The 20,625-nt window shown below is 33.8% G+C and overlaps 1 protein-coding gene and 1 long non-coding RNA gene across 2 annotated transcripts in view; one reads left to right on the top strand and one right to left on the bottom strand.

Annotated features, from left to right (window-relative positions):
- Positions 1 to 20,625, bottom strand: part of LOC131984376 (collagen alpha-1(XIV) chain-like) — a 121,419-nt gene that overhangs the window by 20,036 nt on the left and 80,758 nt on the right. The window contains exons 17-18 of the mRNA XM_059349221.1: positions 2,007 to 2,102; positions 1,860 to 1,913 (exon numbers count right to left, since the gene is read on the bottom strand). Coding sequence (XP_059205204.1) covers positions 1,860 to 1,913; positions 2,007 to 2,102 — 150 coding nt within the window. The remainder of the gene's footprint in view (positions 1 to 1,859; positions 1,914 to 2,006; positions 2,103 to 20,625) is intronic.
- Positions 4,961 to 9,011, top strand: LOC131985564 (uncharacterized). Its single transcript, XR_009395645.1, has 4 exons — positions 4,961 to 5,171; positions 6,386 to 6,487; positions 6,590 to 6,694; positions 8,906 to 9,011. It is a non-coding gene; the product is annotated as an uncharacterized LOC131985564 (long non-coding RNA).

The following is a 20,625-nucleotide window of genomic DNA, read 5'->3' as shown; positions in this document are numbered from 1 at the left end:
CAAGTCACTGCAGGTCACTGCAGGTCACTGCAGGTCATACAAGTCACTGTAAGACGCTGCAAGTCACTGCAAGTCAGTGCACGTTACTGCAGGTCACTACAAGTCACTGTAAGTCACTGCAGGTCACTGTGTATTACTGCAGGTCAAGTCACTGCAGGTCACAACAAGTCACCACAAGTCACTGCACATTACTGCAGGTCACTGCAAGTCACTTTAAGTCACTGCAGGTCACTGCGTATTACTGCAGGTCAAGTCACTGCAGGTCACTGCAGGTCACATTCACACTCACACACACAAGTCTACACACATTTTTTAATTAAGTACTTTTTTTGGTTTATTTTTTAAAATAAAAAAATTAATTAATTTATTGAAAAATTAAGCCTTTAATTGAACTGTATCTTTATAATTGCATTTATATATTTATTGTAATATAAAAGTGCCATATAAATAAAGTCTGATTTATTGATTAACAAATTTAATTAATGAAAACCTTCCCGAATTGTCTGAGCTGAAATGGACTACAAAATAATAATAACATTTATTTTTTAATCATTCGTTTATGTGACATGTAATTTATGACAGCTGTTGTTTACTGTTTTAACTTGAACTTTATTATTATTATTATTAATGTGATGAAGCAGCAGCGACTCAAACACACAAAGACTTTTAGACTTTTAGACTTTTATCTTTAATCTCTGACGTCGCTGGTTTGATTCCAGCCGGAGACGTTTTGTTGCAACTTTCCTCTAAAAGGTGCAACATCAAACTGTTACAGTTTCAGAGTGTCTGAGAGATTAAATCGTGTCACAAACTCAGAGAATAAAAATAGATTCCAACAACAGAAATCAACCTTTTGTAAATGGCACCATTATTCAGAGTCTGACAACTGTTAGCTTGCTAAAGGTCGTATTAGTGGCTGTGATTACTGGTGGGAGGCTCTGTTTCCACCTGCAGACCTTCTGAAAGAGCAATAACCGCCAGAATTCATCTGTTTATCTGAATAAATAGGATTCAGACTATTAGTTTACAGCTCGCCATCCAGAGACAAACAAGTGTCTGAACCACAGGCATAATCAGTCTGATTCATTATGACAGGAAGTTAAATATTTATGAAAGAATTAGCAGGATTTTACCATTAAATAACATACAAAAATATGAATAGAAACATTATTCAAGTGGGAATTCAAACATGGGATTCATGTCAAATAAGAAGTTATTTTACAGACATTTACTGAATTATTTTAAAGGGTTTTTCTGTTGGTGTTTTTCTACATTAAAAAAAATGTATTGACCATAAAATGGAAGTTGAAATCTGTAAATTAATATAATGGGACATTAAAGATTTTTTTTTTTACAATATTATTCAATTGGTTAATGGTCCTGAATGTTAAATCACTTTCTTTTTCACTGTAAAAAAAAAAAATTAAAAAAATAATAATAATAATTGTAAAAACAAAGGGAGCAAAAGTTGCCAAACACTTGATGTCATATTAAAGTAAAAAAAAACAAACATAACAGAAGTTAATCTATATACATATATATATATATATATATATATATATATACATACACAAATAACTTATGATTGTTTACTGACATTTGATAGTGTTTGGCAGATTTTTTCTTTTCAGCGTACAAAGTTTCAGGTGTGTGTGTGTGTGTGTGTGTGTGTGAGTGTGTGTGTGTGTGTGTGTGTGTGTGTGTGTGTTTTTTCCTGTTGCTACTTCCTTATATAACACTTTCTTTTGAAGAGGCAGAAAGCAGCGACAGCAGCATTATTATATGTTTAACATCATATTAATAATGTAGAAAAACAAACACATTATCAGTAAACTGAGACTATTTATTAATTAATCTACCTGAGTTCCTTGTTGTCCAGATTCACCTTTCTGTCCTCGCTCTCCTGGGCCGCCCTGCACAGCAAAAACACACAATATTATATTATATTATGGCAAAAATACAATATAATATAATATCTAATAGAGTCTGTAGTGTGTTTGTCTTACTGGGGGTCCGATGATGGAGCGTCCACTGGGTCCCTGTGGTCCCTGGGGGCCCTGAGGGCCTGGTACACCTGTGTCCCCGACTGGCCCCGTCGCCCCCTGAAGAGAGAGAGAGAGAGAGAGAGACAGAGAGAGAGAGAGAGAGAGAGAGAGAGAGAGAGAGAGAGAGAGACAGATAGAGAGAGAGAGAGAGTTAGGGACAGACATCATCGAGGCAACCTCACACTGTAAAAAATGCCTGTAAAATCCACAGTAATTTGGATTAGAAATGAAAAATCTACTGACAGAATCTTAAACTCTCTCTAAAAAAAAGGGCTCAAATAATAGAGGTCTGTTTCCAGATCTTTATTAACAACGATAGAAATACAGACATTCAGGATACAAAGAAAAATGTTACATATATATATATATATATATATATATATATAATAAGGCACATAGAGTATAAGGTGCTTACTTTTATACTATTCTGGGGTTTCTGAAAATACGTTTTTAAAGCATGGGTCTCAAACTCGTGGCCCGCGGGCCAATTGCGGCCCTCGTGACGATATTTGTGGCCCCCACCTTGATATGAAAGTTTAATGTGAGTTTTATATGAATGGCACTTTACCGTGTTGTGTGTGGAAGGTCCCTTTAATTACTTTTTTTGGGTAATTTTGTGTCTTTTTTAAAATAATTTTGTGTCTTTTTTAATAATTGTGTGTCTTTTTTGGTAATTTTGTGTCTTTTTTTGTCATTTTATGTCTTTTTTTGGTAATTTTGTGTCTTTTTTAATAATAATTTTGTGTCTTTTTTAATAATTGTGTGTCTTTTTTGGTAATTGTGTGTCTTTTTTTGGTAATTGTGTGTCTTTTTTAGTAATTTTGTGTCTTTTTTTGGTCATTTTGATCCTGCCTCCAGCGGCCCCCAGGTAATTAGAGTTTGAGACCCCTGGTCTAAGCTGTGGGTTGTTTTTTTAACTAAGGACGTTTCATCACATCAAGAAGAGAGGAAGCAGTGATTAGAATCAGAGAACATCAGGTTCTACGAGCCCAGAATAAACTCCTGTTGTCTGTTTGAAATGTTCAAATGAACTTTAAAGGAAACTAAATAAAATAATGATCGAGTGTTTTATTCACACGTTCACACACAATCCTGCTCAAACTACCACTGAGCTCACAGCCACTCAGTCTTCGTGTGTATTTCTGTGTGTGCTTGCATTAATTTCAAACATCTGATTGTGAAATGATGGAAATGACGGTTGTAAAAAAAAAACGCACACAACCACAGTGACTTCCTTCAGACTTCCTTTTGAACAGAGACGCAGAGGCAGAAAACAGCGACGGCGGCATCAGAATACAGCAGAATTACAGCATAGCATTATATTTAATAGCAATTATATAATTTAGAAATAGAAACATATAAGCAGTGTGTTTAAACGGAGATTTATCTCAAAGCTACAGAGACTTTTTCAGTCGCTTCGTCTTGAAATGTCTTCCAACATTTATGAAGATCTACAATTGACGTCTAATGTTGGATACAGCGAAGCAGCCAGAGGGGCCCGAGGGGCCCGACGGGACAGAGGGGCCCGACAGGCCAGAGGGGACAGGGGGGACAGAGGGGCCCGAGGGGACAGAGGGGCCAGAGGGGCCCTAGGGTCCCGAGGGGACAGGGGGGACAGAGGGGCCCGAGAGGACAGAGGGGACCGGATGGAGCGGTTGGTGGACATCTACGACAGCGAGGACGCAGGCAGACGCGTTTGGACACGGGACAGAGGTACGTACAAGTTAAAAACTGTTAATATGAAGAAATAACTGAAACTATCAGTCAAATTAAGGGCTTGGTTATTAATAACATTTGTACATGATTGTGTGTATGTGTTTTTTAATTTTAAATTATTGTAATTAATTGTATTTATTTATTTTTGTTTGTAAAAAATGTTCTATTCATGACTATTTATTACCATCCATTCATCTACCTGCACTGCTGCTTTACTGTACATTCTCTACTGTATATATTTCTATAACATATTCATTCACTGTATATATCCTATAGCATATTCAATTCATACCTGCACTATATTTATACTCTGTGTTCATATGTAAATACCTTGCACTTTACTACTCTGCACTCAGTTAGATGCTAAACTACATTTCCTTGTCCTAGTACTTGTACTCTGTTCAATGACAATAAAGTTGAATCTAATCTAATCTAAAAAATCTAAAAAGGGTCTATATAAAGTTATGTCAGGTTAATTTTTTATTTGTATTTAATTAATTCATATTATTATTTTTATATTTTATAAATTTTTATTATTCTTTTTTAATTTTTGTAATTAATTTTATCTATTTGTTTTTGTTTGTAGAAAGGGTCTCTATAAAGTTATGTTAGGTTATTATTTTTATTTGTATTTAATTAATTAATATTATTATTTTTATATTTTATTTATTTTTTAATTTTTGTAATTAATTTTATTTATTTATTTTTGTTTCTAGAAAGGGTCTATATAAAGTTATGTTAGGTTATTATTTTTATTTGCATTTAATTAATTCATATTTTTATTTTTATATTTCATTTATTTTTTATTATTATTTTTACATTTTTTGTAATTATTTTATTTATTTATTTTTGTTTCTGTAAAGGGTCTATATAAACTTATGTTAGGTTTTTTTTTGGTATTTATAAAAATATATATTAATTCATAATTCAAAAAATATTTTATATTTATATATTATATAATTTAATATCTTTATTTCCTTTTTTTTTTTTTTTTTTTACACTGTGACATGTACATTTTCCCACATTGTACATTTCATTCTAAAGCAGTCTATATTCTGTGAATATTAATTAAGAATGCGTTTAAAATATTAAAAATCCAGTCCCTGTAGCTGGCTGGGCTACTTGCTATTTGTGAAGCTGTTAAATCTTGTGATTCAGTTCATTTTATGTTTGATATCATGTGTCATATTTTATCTGTGTAAATTAGAATGAAATGCATTGCTGGCACATACAGTAAGCTTGCTTGCTTCTTTTTTTATGTTGTTTTAAATATTCTTTGAAAGGATTTTCATGCTTTAATAATAGTGGCAGAGTCGGAGCGGAGGCAGGAGAGAGAGAGGAAGTCGTGCAGCAGAGGGCCGCGGTTCGAGTTCCACCCCGGGCCGCTGAGACCAGGACTCAGCCTGGGCGGTGCGTGTTGAAGATCATATCTGCAGGAACACAGATATGATCTGATTTTTTTCTCTCTTTACATGTGAAATGTTTGGCCTGTTAGAATCTCTCATTTCCAACACCAGAGAGGACATACTGAGCTGATTTTTTAATGTTCGTACTAGTTTTAATTTGTAGTCGTAGTCGTCATATTCTAACTGTCTCTTTAAGCCCCTCCCCCTGTCAGCTCTGATTGGTCGGGGGTTTTCCGGGTGTTGTCTGGGTCCACTAATAAAAGCTTCTTAACCAAAAACTACACAATCAGACAAGTTCCAGCAGGAATGTGTGCACAAAAACTTGTTAGAAGTTATAATGTACAACACGTAATGTGAGCTTTCGTCTCTATGCAGACGACACTCAATTGTACCTTTTCTTTCTAACCGCAATGATCTTAATCAAATGATCAAATGAGCCTTAATACACTCAACAGCTGCAGCTGTGACAACAAAAACAGGGGGTGGACCTAAACATCCTGCAGCTGAAGTCATTACAAATGGTTCACGCTGGGCTCTCTGATCTGTAATCTGGCAGCAAGAGCAACAACCAGAAGTTATTTTACAGATAATTTCTTTAAAAATATAAACAGCAAATATCTGTATGTAAAGGATATAATTCTGTAGAATAACTTAAATTTTTTATTTTAACCTTTAATATGATGGAAACTTTTGCTGCCAGACTATTTACTGTTTTTCTACGATTTCTTTTTAAATTTTTTCATGTCTTCACAGTGTCTCTGAGGAGCAGAATTTAATGTTTTTAACAGGATCTGGTTTATTTTAAATGACACATGGAGAATAAAGAGATTCTGACACAAATATCAACATTTAACACAAGTTTTGGTCACTTTTTATAACTTTTGTAACTTATGATCCATTCAAGGACCTTCAGAAAGTTGAAATTCTTTGGATGATGCCTGTTTTTACAGTTTCTTTCTTCAATAAACTCAGAATTTTTGGCCATTACTTAAAGAAAACATACTTTTTAACACATTCTGACAAATATCAACATTCTAAGACAAGTTTTGGTAATGCCTGTTTTTAAAGCATCTTTCTAAAATAAGGAATGCATTTTTTGCAGGAAAAAAGCAAAGCCTGCAACATCCGACATTATATATGAAAGAAAATAAGGGAAAGCATAATAGGTCCCATTTAAAAGTATTTGTTCTTATAGTGTTGTGTGCTTTTCCTGTGCAGGAGCAGCGAGCGTGCAGAGAAACCCTGCGAGAGCTGCTGCTCTGCTGCTGGGCCTCGTCTGTCTGCTGCTCATCGCTGCTCTCGTCTTCCTGTACACACAATGTGAGCACCTTCACATGTCACATGTAAAGAATCCATCAGAGGGTTTCATCTTGCATCACCACCCTGTCTCTCTTTTTTTTGTGTTTTTGTTTTTTCAACCAGATTCTTCAATTACTTTGGAAAAAGAGGAGCTTCAGAGACAAATTAACAACTCCTCGTTAATGACGACTGTCAAGCCGAGTCACCAGACCAACTGTACCAAAACAGGTGAGAAAGGTTTAAAGAGGAACTCAGGGACGGACTGGACACAACACATACATGATTTAATGTTTAAATGAGCACCTGCCAGCTTGTCAAGGTATTATACCACAACACTACGAGACGAGATGTTCACAGAGAATAACATTTCACAACCAGTGAAGTTTATTTATGTAGCCCCAGCCTTAAAATAATAATAATAATAATAATAATAACACATCCACAATCCATTCCTTCAAAAAGCAACTCAAAACCTTTTCAAAATAGCTAAGCCCTGAACTAATGATCTCTAATCTTTGTTTAGTTTTTGTTTTTTCTGCATTTTATGTTTGTGTGTCTCAATTCTGTTATGTTAAGCGACTTTGACTACCTTTTCAAACTACTATAGAAATCAAAGGCATTAAAGGCAATAATAATTGTGATGTAGAGCATCCTGGCACTTCCCTAACAAGACTTCACTCCCCAGAATACAAAGCAATTTTTGGAGGATGTTTTTTATTAGCTAAAATATGTGCCACCAGAAACTGAATTTGAATTGTTTATATTTTAATTTGAATTGCTTAACTTGAATAATTGCATTAAAACAATGAATTTGAATCACATAATTTGAATTTGTATTCAATTTCAGTTCTCACAATTCAAATTCAGTTCGCAAAATTTAATTTCAATTTTCTGCCACGAACATCCGGGTAGTTGAGGCCAGAGCAATCGAGCGCAGAAAACAGAGGTGCTGATTGGCAAAAGAGGCGCTCTGTGTATCTGTGATCGATTGCTCTGCCTCAACTACCCGGATGTTCGTGGCAGAAAATTGAAATTGAATTTTGCAAACTGAATCTGAATTGTGCGAATTGAATGTTCAGTTCCAAACTAATAAATTAAATTTCAAATTACAATTCAGATTCAGTTTTTCCAATGCAATGATTCAAATTGAACAATACAAATTCAAATTATGTGATTCAAATTCAGTTTTATAATGCAATTATTCAAGTTAAGCAATTCAAATTCAAATATAAATAATTCAAATTCAGTTTCTGCTGGCACATATTTCAGCCCGTAGTTTTTCACACGTTCCCCTTTTTCTAGCAGATCATAAATGACACCAATTAAATGGAAATTAATTAAATAACCGCGGACCATATTGCGTTATTGGTTTGTTGATCGTGGGGTTGACAGCTCCAAACACATCTGGTTGGACTGCACCAAATAATAACCATCACCATTCATTATCCTGAACCGTTTATGTGTACTGGGGTTGCTGGGCTGGAGCCGATCCCAGCTGACATTAGGTCCTCCTCTTTCTACACATTACACCGTAAATAATCTTAGATTAGACAGTGAAGCTCTCCATACTCTATAGATTATGTGTTTTTGTTTACTTTACTTTGTTTATTGAGAATACCACTTGGAATATACATGCTATCCTTTTAATGTTGTACACTACGATGTATGAGGTATGTCAACCTCTTCTATGACAATAATTCAAAATTCCTTCAACCACTACTAAATATTCATTCATTATCCTAAAACGCTTATCTGTACTCGGGTCGCGGGGGTCTGGATCTGATCCCAGCTGAGACACATAGAGACAGATAGAGACAGATAGAGACACATAGAGACAGATAGAGACAGATAGAGACACATAGAGACAGATAGAGACACATAGAGACAGATAGAGACAGATAGAGACAGATAGAGACACATAGAGACACATAGAGACAGATAGAGACAGATAGAGACACATAGAGACAGATAGAGACACATAGAGACAGATAGAGACAGATAGAGACAGATAGAGACACATAGAGACACATAGAGACAGATAGAGACACATAGAGACACATAGAGACAGATAATCACACTCTTATTCGGGCATTTTAGAGTCACCAATTAAACCTAAGTGCATGTTTTTGGACGGTGGGAGGAAGCCGGAGAACCAGGTGAGAACTCCGGCCAGTATCATCAAAATTACAAGAAAAACAGGCTTGAAATATTTCACTCTGTGTGTAATGAATTTATATAATATACGAGTTTCACTTACTGACAAAGAATATTAAACTTTTTCACAATATTCTAATTTTTTGAAATGTATTTGTACTAAATATCTCAGTAAGCTTTCTACATTTTGATGCCTCCACCTCTAATGATTTGGCCCTCTTCTCTTTCTCTTTATTCTCTGAGGTATCTGTCATTAAATGAGTTGAAATGTGTCACTTGAAACAGACTGGGCGATATTCGGCTGTTACTTCAAATCTACGGAGAAGAAGAACTGGACAGAGAGCAGGAAAGATTGTCTGAGTAGAGGAGCAGATCTGGTGGTGATCAACAACAGAGACGAAAATGTGAGTCTGTCTCTGGTCCTGTTTGAGCCTCTGCAGGGTCAAAATACCCGAGTTATTTCAGTTGCATGTGTTTTTCTACATGCACACAAGCTAAAAGACTGTTTTCCAGAAGTATACTGTATTATTTTACAGGGTTTTTTTTGTTCCTACATTAAGTGCAAATGACATAAAATGTCAAAATACATAAAATTCACATCATATTAACTGACTGTTAAATGAAGGTGACGTTCTGTTTTCTTACAGTGAAACTTTATATTTAATGTAAAAAACAAAAATGCAGCAAAAGTTGCCAAACACTTAGCATCATATTAAACATATTTACTGTTTATTATCCATATTTCTAAAGAAATTATTTGTAAAATAACTGTTTACTATTGGAACAGAGCAGGTCAGTATAAAGAAAATATCAAAAATGTGAAGAAAGAGAAATAACTGTTTGCTCTTTTGCAAAATTTTCAGAAATTAATCCACGATCTGAATGACAATGGATCCGCCTGGATCGGTCTGCAGCGAGTGAGAAAAGAGCAAACAGAGAAAGCACAATGGGAGTGGGTGGACGGATCAACACACAGTTCTACGTGAGTGATTAAAAAGAAAAACTATCATATATAGTTCATATTTAACCTTTATGCCCTCCTCGGGCATTTTAGGCCATTTTTCTCTTCTTTTTTTTCCCATTTGTTGATCATTTTGGCTGTGTTACAGCTTGAAGTATGAACTTTTGCAGGAACTTTTCTTTTTAGTCAAATTTTTGAAATCCATTGTCATTAACCCTTACATGTCTTTTATACTCGTGGCCAAAAAAGGCCACGCACACAACTGCTATTAAATCACCATACATTAAAAAATGTTTTTTTTCCATAAATCTCTGAAACAACTTCAGACCTGTTGAAAACTATCAAACATGAAATCATTTTCAGAATTTTAACCCTTTATATGCCACTTTATATATTTGAATTTTTCCCCAAAAAATATTCCACAAAGGGTTAAAGATCTGAAAATTATGTAATGTTTGGTAGTTTTCAACAAGTCTGAAGTTGTTTTAAGAGATTTATGGAAAACAAAATCTGAAAAAATGATTGATGCATGGTGATTGTTTAGCAGTTTTAGTGTGCGTGGCCTTTTCTGGCCACTAGGGACACTAGAGGGCAGTAAATTTGAGGAGGCAGAAGGGTTAATATGCAAGTGACGACATTAACTCTATGGAGTCTGCGGCTATTTTGTCCATTTTTGAATCATTTTTATGTCTTTTTTTGTGTCTTGTTTGTGTCTTTTTTTGGTCATTTTGTCTTTTTTTAGTCATTTTGTGTCTTGTTTGTGTCTTTTTTGGTCACTTTCTTTTTTAGTCATTTGTGTTTTTTGTCTTTTTTGGTCATTTTGTGTCTTGTTTGTGTCTTTTTTCTAGTCTTTTTTGGTCATTTGTGTCTTTTTTTAGTCTTAATTTGTCATTTAGTGTCTACTGTGTTTTTTGTGTGGTTATTCTGTCTCTTGTTTGTGTCTTTTCTGGTCATTTTGTGTCTTTTTTTTAGTCTTTTTTGGTCATTTTGTGTTTTAATTTGTCATTTTGTGTCTAGTGTGTTTTTTTTGTCTCCTCATTTTGTGTCTTTTTTGGTCATTTTGTGTCTTTTTTGGTCATTTTGTGTCTTTTTTTGTCATTTTGTGTCTTTTTTTGTCATTTTGTGTCTTTTTTTAGTCACTTTGTTTTCTAGTCTGGATGTCATGAAGTCATGCTTTGGTGCTTTTGGAGACTCCACAGGGTTAAAGCCACTGATCAGGATAATGAACTTGCAGTCTACTGCTCGACCACATGGGGGCACCATCAGGTTCATATTAATCCTCAGTGACTCTTGTGTTACACAAGAGGAAAAAACCCTGATTTTACTCTTGTGAAACTTCCCTCTTGTGGTGTAAAAACCAGAAAATATGAAGCTCCTAAATTACATTTAAGATGATTTCTGAGGAGAATAAGTGCAACTACAATCATATACAAGTATTGTCTTGTTTTGTAGTTTTTACCCATTAAAATATTGTGCTTCTCCTTCAGGGTCTGGGGAATGGGAGTGAACATGAACCCTGTAAACGGGTCCTCAGTGTTTATTGGTCCTGGAGGAACATGGAACCATACCAACGATGGATCCAAACACTGGATCTGTGAGAAAAAGATCTGCTGAGTCTTCACTGTGTGAGCCGTGAACCGGGATGTGATGGGTTTAAAAATGAACGAAACAATGTAAAAGCACAAAAAGGCCAAAATGTTCATGTCGTCAATAAATAAAAGATAATTCGGAGAAACAAACAAACTGTCATTCTTACTGCCTTATTGTAAAAAAAAAAAAAAAGTTTTGTATTGTTTTACAAGGTTTTTCTTCTGGTTGTTTTCCACATAAAAAAGGTACTTTTTTTTATTATCATATTACTTTTTTATTATAATAACTTAAAATGGACATTGAAATCTGTAAATTAAGATTTTTTTAATTTTACAATATTTTTTAAATTGCTTAATTATAATGAATTCTCTGTAAAAATAAATAAATAAATAAATAAACATCATATGACTGGATGTAAAATGAATGCAACTTTCTGTTTTTTTACAGTAAATCTTTAGTCTTTTAATAAAAAAAATCATTAACAAAACAGTAAAAAGTCTGGCACCAAACACTTACCGTCAGTTTAAATAAAAAAAAACAAAAAAAAAAACTTTAATTAGTCTAATCATAAATATTTTTTCTAAATACAGATAGTTTATATTATCTGTATTTATAATGAAATTATCTGTAAAATCATTTACGCTTGCTTGCTGTGATATGACGGTGACTGTTTGGAGACTTTTGCTTCTGTTTATATATATATAAATATATACATATTATATTTTTGACTGTGTTATTGATCTGATGTTTATCATATATAGTTACAGGGTGCAAGTTGGTAAATATAAATAGAATCTTAAAACAGGAAAACTAGACGATAACTGAGGAGTCTGAATCTGCTTCGTCAAAGAAACTGAAATGATGTTCGATGTTTTATTTATTTATTTAGGTTGGTTTTGTGATTTTGTTGTTGTTGTTCTTTTTATTTTATTTTTTTTTAACTGTGTTTGTCCATTGGTGATGTATGTTGTGTTTTGTTTAAATTAATAACAAATCAAACAAACAAAAAAAGTTTTGTATTGTTTTACAAGGTTTTTCTTCTGGTTGTTTCCTACATAAAAAAGGTACTGAAATGACATTCAGCACAAAACATGCTGGAAGATGAATTTTCAGGGTTATTTAATAAAAACAAAAAATGCATTGTATTACATCGTATGGGACAGTCTGCAAAGACCTGCTACCAGTATGTCCAGTGCTGCAAAAAACTAATTGTTTGTAACTGAAGGTGTCCAGAAGTAGTGGATCCAAAAGTGTATGTTAGAATGATTTATCTTCCGAGCGATGAACCAATCAGAGACGGAGAGAAACTGATGGAGATCTTGATCCTACTCATAGCTACGACACCAAACATGATTTAAAACACGTGAGGGGCGGGTTTATCTTGCTGCTACTTCTTTTATGTTTCCTGTTTAAAAGGTGCCAGACACAGATAAGTAGGTGAAGTGAAGATTAGGATCATTTGGCAATAAGTTCCTTCATGTCTCAAGATGTCGACAGACATTCAAGCAGCAGGTTTGAGTTTGAATGCGAGAGACAAAACCAACGGAGAAAAAGAGGAGATCCAGGTGGAGATCTACGAGAATACAGACACTCTGAAACAAAGTGGAACTGATCCAAGGTCCCGTAAAGTCAGTAAGTACGAAACACAACTAAATATTGCATAGAAATATTTATATGTTTGTTTAAATCCTGAATAATTAATGTTTCAGTAATCAGTCCATACACCAAATGTATTTAGACTGCTCTGTGCAAAAAAAGGCTATTTTCTATAAATTTACTGGTATTTTACAAGGTTTTTCTTGTTTTTTTGTGCATAAAATGCAAATGCCATGAAAAAAGGTAAATTACTTTTCATTATAAATATCATATATTAACCAAAAAAAGATGTTGAAATCAGTAAAATAATAAAATGGGACAATATAGATTTTAAATTGTTTTTTTAAAACAGTATTTTTCAACTGCTTCATGGTTTTACATTTTTTAAATTACAGCAAACTGTATTTAAAAATACCAAAATACATAATAAAATATTGCTGAATGTTGAAGAGAATATTTGTTTTTACAGTAAAACTTTAAATTTAATGTAAAGAACAATTGTAAAGGAAACAGTAAAAAGTCTGGCAGCAAAGGTTGCATAACACTTCCTGTCATATTAGAGTCAAATAAAAAACCTCTGGTTATTAAATAGATAAATGTTTTAAAATACAGATATTTACTCTATGTGATCCATTTCTTTTTGGCAACTTTTGTTGCCAGACTTTTTATTGTTTTTCACAATTTTATTTACAGTCTGTTCTGTGGTCTGAACTATAATGTAGTGAAACTTTTTTTTTTTTTTACTGGATGATTTGAATCAGTGGTTTCTAAAAGTCCCTTCAAACATGATAGATGAGAAAATGTTTCCCTGCTCTTTGTTTCTGTAGGACCTCTCACTCTGAAGAACTGTTCAGCATCCAACAGAAATCCTTTTGGACTTAATGAAGTTGTTCTTGGAGTGATGTTGCTTCTGATATTGGCTGCAACCTGCATGCGCTGTGAGGTTTAATTTCACATTTTATTTAGAAATAAATGTCCTGTTTTATGCTTCATATTGTCATAGTCGTCGTCCTTATACATGAGCAGATTTGTATCAAAGTGCACCAGGCAGGTTGATGGAAAATAACTGCACAAAAAACAAAAATGGTTCCACGCAGCAAATCACAAAGCAACGACTTTAATCTGAATGGTTTTATGATGCTAATCAGCTTTTTATTGTATTTCTGCTGCCACCAGATGTTTTGGCCACATTGGACAAACAGAAGCTGGTGACAGAAAGAGACCAGCTGAATATCACTCTGGACCAGGCACAAACCAGGATCAGGAACCTCACTGAAGAGGGAGAGGAGCTGCAGACCAGATATGAAGAGCTGCAGACCAGATATGAAGAGCTGCAGAGCAGATATGATGAGCTGAACAAGTTGTACAATGATTTAGAGACTGAACGAGATAAATCGGATATGATGATTGCCAAGGGTGAGCGGTTGTTAAAAATCTGATATGTTGTGTCTCTCAATGTTGTCATATCTTATCATTCTGGCATTAACTTGACTTTTTATTTCTTTTTTCTCCCAATTTGGAATCACCTGATTCTCCTTCACAGAGTGGTTATGGTATGAACGATGCCTTCAAGATTATTTTCAGGACGTAGCATTATGCCCTCAACCCACCCGGGTCTTGTGGTGAGCCATGGTCGGCTTTTTATTTTCTTTCTGCTGCCACCAGATGTTTTGGCCACATTGGACAAACAGAAGCTGGTGACAGAAAGAGACCAGCTGAATATCACTCTGGACCAGGCACAAACCAGGATCAGGAATCTCACTGAAGAGGGAGAGGAGCTGCAGATCAGATATGAAGAGCTGCAGATCAGATATGATGATCTGAACAAGTCGTACAGCGTTTTAGAGACTGAACGAGATGAGTTGAAGAGGAGGTCGGTCAAAACATTTGGTGAGAGGTTGTTAAAAAATCTTTCTTTTTTCCCACTTTGGAATCACCTGATTCTCCTTCACATCCACAGATTATTTTGGTTCTGAAAAGCCCTCATGTTGGTGAGCCGTGGTTGGCTTCTATAAAGTTAATTCTACAAATTAACAAAGAAGAGAGAAAGTTTACATCTCCAGTTTAGTGCACTAAGTATTTTTTTGTAAAGAAAAGAACAAAAACCACGTCAAGCAGGCGTTAAAACTTTTATGCAAATTTTCTAAAGTTTTATCAAATTGTGGTGTTTCCATCAAGCTTTTCTCGTGAGAATGTCCACCCCCAGGTTAGGCTGGAGGTAGTGGCGTCACAGACCCAGGTTAAGAGTTTGTTTCTGTTTATGGTTTTATTCTTTTGTTGTTGTTGTTTTCTTTCTTATCATTACCAAAAAGACACAAAATTATTCAAGAAAGACACAAAATGACCCAAAAAAGACACATAATTATTTAAAATAAGACACAAAATGACCCAAAGAAGAGACAAAATGACCAAAAAAAGACACAGAATTACCAAAAAAGACACATTATTTTAAAAAGACACAAAATTACCAAAAAAAGACACAAAATTACCAAAAAAAGACAACAAAATTACTAAAAAAGACACATAATTATTTAAAAAGACACAAAATGACCCAAAGAAGAGACAAAATGACCAAAAAAAGACACAGAATTACCAAAAAAGACACATTATTTTAAAAAGACACAAAACGACCAAAAAAAGACACAAAATTACCAAAAAAAGACACAAAATTACTAAAAAAGACACATAATTATTTAAAAAGACACAAAACGACCAAAAAAAGACACAAAACGGCCAAAAAAAGACACAAAATTACTAAAAAAGTCAACAAAATTATTTTTTTGTTGTTGTTTTTCTATTGTTATTTTTCTTTCTCAGCTTTGTGCCATTTCTCTATAGTGATGTAAAACACTTTGGTTAATTCTGCTGTTGTAAAATGTGCTCTATAAATAAAGTTGGATTGGATTGGTGGGTCTGTCTCTCCTTTATGTCTGTGACACCATCAGATCATCATCACAACAAAGTCTGTTGTCATAATATCAAAGGAGATTTCTGTATTGAAGTCACCATTTAGTGATCTCTGGCACAGAAAGGCAATCCCAGAGAAAATAAAGTGAACACAGTGTGTGTTTTAGTGTTTGTAGAGTCAGACATATGGCCAGAGGATTAGATTAGATTAGATAACTATCAATTACAGGTTTTATCCAAACATTTCTGGTCTCAGTAAACATTAGTGTCTATGGGGACATATATACAACAAAATATATACAGTTTAGTATATTAAATGTGTATGAACAGAAATATTTGTGGGGTTTATGAGGGAAAACATGATTTTTTCCCCATAAACCAAACAGCTGAAAGCTCTAATTAGGGCAATACACACCCATTATAAAAAAGAAAGAAAAGGTCTAAAAAAAAAAAAAAAGCATAAAACTGAAACTGTGATAGTTAAAAAAAAGGTAAAAGATATCACAAAGTTGAATCCTGAATAAATAGTTCAAAGTCTTGTGAGCTGTTTAAAGTTTAAATAAAGTCAGAAACATTTGAGATCAGAGTAGATTTAAGGATCTGAGGATTCTTAGGATTTCAATCATTGACTTTCATTGCATGAAAAAGTTTTAGTATCAGTGAAAATAACTATAAATATGAAAAGAATCAGCAGGGATGTCTTTAAAGAGCTGGACATTTGGGTATTTAAATGGTTTCTGGAGCTTAAAGCATGCAGAAGTAGTTCAGTGTTAGAAAACAATGCTGCATCAGCATTCACTCAGCTAATAAAGTTTCCTGCTGAAAATGCAGAAAAATGTGTTATTAGTTTGAATATTAGAAGCTCAACTGCATTAATCACGGTAGAAAATGTTGAATCCAAGCAGGAATTTATTTAAATAACTAAATGTTTTGAGAGCTGAAAGATTTTTGTAGCTTAATGTTTGCTGAAGTAGTGGATCCAAAAGTGTATGTTAGAATTATTTATCTTCAGAGCGATGAACCAATCAGAGAAACTGATGGAGATCTTGATCATAATCATAGCTACGACACCAAACACGATTTAAAACACGTGAGGGGCGGGTTTATCTTGCTGCTACTTCTTTTATGTTTCCTGTTTCAAAGCTGCTTGACTCACAGATAAATAAGTGAAGTGAAGATTAGGATCATTTGGCAATAAGTTCCTTCATGTCTCAAGATGTCGACAGACATTCAAGCAGCAGGTTTGAGTTTGAATGCGAGAGACAAAACCAACGGAGAAAAAGAGGAGATCCAGGAGGAGATCTACGAGAATACAGACACTCTGAAACAAAGTGGAACTGATCCAAGGTCCCGTAAAGTCAGTAAGTACGAAACTAAATATTGCATAGAAATACTTATATGTTTGTTTAAATCCTGAATAATTAATGTTTCAGCAATCAGTCTGTACACCAAATGTATTTAGACTGCTCTGTATAAAAAAGTGATTTTTCAGTTTAAAATAATAAAGTTTTACATTGAATGCTAATGCCATGAAAAGGGTTACACTATCATTCAATAGCTTCATGCTCTTCAATGTTAAACTACAGTGAATTCTATGTCAAATACAATCACATGAGTAAAAACATTATTATTTACTGGTATTTGCTGGGAAACGTTTGGCAACTTTTGCACTTTTTGAAGATTTTCTTTCCTCTGGTCTGTGCTGTGGACGAAGACTTACAGAAGCTGAACTATAATTTAGAGCCACTTGAGTTTAAATGTCACAGTTTTTACTGAAGGATGATTTTAATCAGTGGTTTCTAAAAGTCCCTTCAAACATGATAGATGAGAAAATGTTTCCCTGCTCTTTGTTTCTGTAGGAGCTCTCACTCTGAACAACTGTTCAGCATCCAACAGAAATCCTTTTGGAGCTGCTGCAGTTGTTCTTGGAGGGCTGTTTCTTCTGACACTGGCTGGGATCTACACGCCCTGTGAGCTGCTACTCTATGTTTATATATATTATATTATGTCTTAGTGTCTCAACGGTTTGTTCACATTGTCAGCTAATTAAATACTCTGAACAAATTTCTAGCAAGAACCGATTAACTCCATGGAGTCTTGGGCTATTTTGTCCATTTTTGAATCCTTTTCGTGTCTTTTTTAGTTATTTTGCGTCTTTTTTAGTCATTTTGTGTTTTGTTTTTTTAAATTAACTTTCTGTCTTTTTTTTGTGTCATTTTGTGTCTTTTTTAGTCATTTTCTGTCGTTTTTTAGTGATTTTGTGTCTTTTTTTAGTCTTTGTTTTTGTGTCTTTTTTGTGATTTTGTGTCTTTTTTTAGTGATTTTGGGTCCTTTTTTGTGATTTTGTGTCTTTTTTTAGTCATTATGTGTCTTTTTTAGTAATTTTCTGTCTTTTGTGTCTTTTTTGGTCATTTTGTTTCTTTTTTTTAGTAATTTTCTGTCTTTTGTGTCTTTTTTGGTCATTTTGTTTCTTTTTTTAGTCATTGTCTGTCTTTTTGTGTATTGTTTGGTCATTTTTAGTCATTTTCTGTCTTTTTTTAGTCATTTCGTGTCTTTTTTTGGGGTCATTTTGTGTCTTTTTTTAAGTGATATTCTGTCTTTTTGTGTCTTTTTTTTGTGATTTTGTGTCTTTTTTTTGTGATTTTGTGTCTTTTTTTGTGATTTTGTGTCTTTTTTTAGGCATTATGTGTCTTTTTTAGTCCTTAGTCCAACATAAAATGTGATTTTGAATCTTTTTTTTACTTTCAAAAGACTATCATGCTCAATAAAGAATTTTACTCATCATCATTTGATACTAAATCTATTTGAGCTTGTCTCCAGTTTTACTTGGTATATCATCATCAAACTGAAACTGGCCTCATGGAGTTTACAGCCAGAACTTTAGAGGTAAATGTACAGTAGGGCTCCACGCTGCTTTGTTTTCTAGTCTGATAGAGGCAACAAGTCTGGATTATTTGGAGCTTTTGGAGACTCCACAGGATTGAGATTTTCCTTAAAGCAGTGTGTGTTTATTAAACCCAGCCTTTACACACAGCTCTCCTATCACATAAAGAAAACAGCTCACACATGTACGTTAAATAGTTTTATGATGCTTTTTTCTGCTGCCACCAGATGTTTTAACCACCTTGGACAAACAGAAGCTGGTGACAGAAAGAGACCAGCTGAATATCACTCTGGACCAGGCACAAACCAGGATCAGGAACCTCACTGAAGAGGGAGAGGAGCTGCAGAGCAGATATGACGAGCTGCAGATCAGATATGATGATCTGAACAAGTCGTACAGCGTTTTAGAGACTAAACGAGATGAGTTGCAGAAAGAGGTGGACGAGAGACGCAGTGATGGGTGGTTTTAAAGAAACCTGATATTTTGTGTCTGTCTATCTTTTCAGTGAGGCATTAATTGTGTGATGCTGCTACTGTTCATGTAGCTTCTCAAAACTGGCCCCTCCAGCCAGCATCCACCTGTAGGCTACAGGCTAAACAAGAAAACTGGAACATTCTTTAGCTTTGATTTCAGTTTCTTTCATTGGATTTCTCTACAAAAGTTTCCATAATCTCAGTTCAGTTAGGGACATGCTAGCTGTTAGCAGAATTATGAATTTAACCTGATAATAGCTCTATAGTGTGTATTCATTTAAAATTTACTGTATTATTTTACAATTTTCTACATTAATGTAATAAAAAAGTTAATTACTCTTATTGCAAATTTTACCATAAAATGGAGTTTGAAATATTTAAATCCATATAGGATATCTTTTTTTTTTTTTTACAGTATTATTCAAAAAAAGGTATGGTTTTGAATGTTAAATTAGTCAATTATATGTAAAAATACAAAATCATGTAAAAAAAATTCACATCATATTGCTGATATTAAGACAACTTTCTTTTTTCTTCATCTCTTCAGCTTTCATATAATTTGTTTTAGTTATTCTATGGAGATATCATTTTTAATTAAAGGGACTTACTGTATATTATCTGTTTTTTTTAAAGAAATTATCAGGTTGTTGTTTTTTAACAATTTTACAGTGTAGTTGAAACATCAGCAAAGTTATTCCAAGTGGTCCTGTAGTTACATGAATGTCTGAACCACACTGAATAGTTAACTGTGGCCTGTCAGCTTTTGTTTTTTGTTCTATTTTTTTTCTGTTGTGTTTCATCTTAAACATGTTTTATGTTTGCCATAGCATTGTTGATCAGTTTAATGAAATATGTTTCCTTTTCTTTGTTATTGTTTCATCTGAAATGTTTTTAGTTTCATCAGTATTTTGCTATTACTTGTTTTGTTTTGTTATCTGAAATGTTGTTTTTTATTCTGTATTCTCTTTTAGTTTCTGGTGTGTTGTGTTTTCTCTAAAGACTCTCTGTTTTCTGCATCATGGTGTTTTATATCTGTTTATCTATCATCATTTAATAAAGACAATGCACCAGAATTATTTGATTAAATTCAAATTATTATTATTTCGACAATTCTACAGTGTCATTTATCAGATGATTTTATCTAAAAGTGACGTACAAATGAGAGTTAATACAACACAAGTAACAGTAAGAGCCGTGGGTTCAGCTTGAGTCCATTAGGACACAAGTGCTTTTAGGTCTCTGAGCGGTCAGTGAGATACTTGTTGTAGTCGTTAGTCTAGATCAGGGATGGGAAACTTAAATGCTGCAGGGGGCCACAATTTTTCATGTTCACTACCACAGGGCCACATATAGGAGCGTCACTTCACCAGATATGATGAATCTGTAATTTTAAATATGTTTACAGTGCAGTAAATTAACATATTTCATGCTTAAATGCATGTATAACATTATAAATAGGAATACAAAAGGTTTGAAGCAAATAAAAAATAGCCACTTACTGTGATTTTTTTTTTTCAGTGCAAGAACAGCAGACCAACATTAATTGCAAAAAGTCATTTTGTGCATTTTTACACTGCACTTTTAAGATTTCATG

This window comes from Centropristis striata, chromosome 14, assembly GCF_030273125.1.
Source record: "Centropristis striata isolate RG_2023a ecotype Rhode Island chromosome 14, C.striata_1.0, whole genome shotgun sequence".
In the NCBI taxonomy this organism is placed as follows: Eukaryota; Metazoa; Chordata; class Actinopteri; order Perciformes; family Serranidae; genus Centropristis; species Centropristis striata.
Note: the sequence above shows the minus strand (reverse complement) of the source record. Positions and strands in the feature narration are given on the sequence as shown.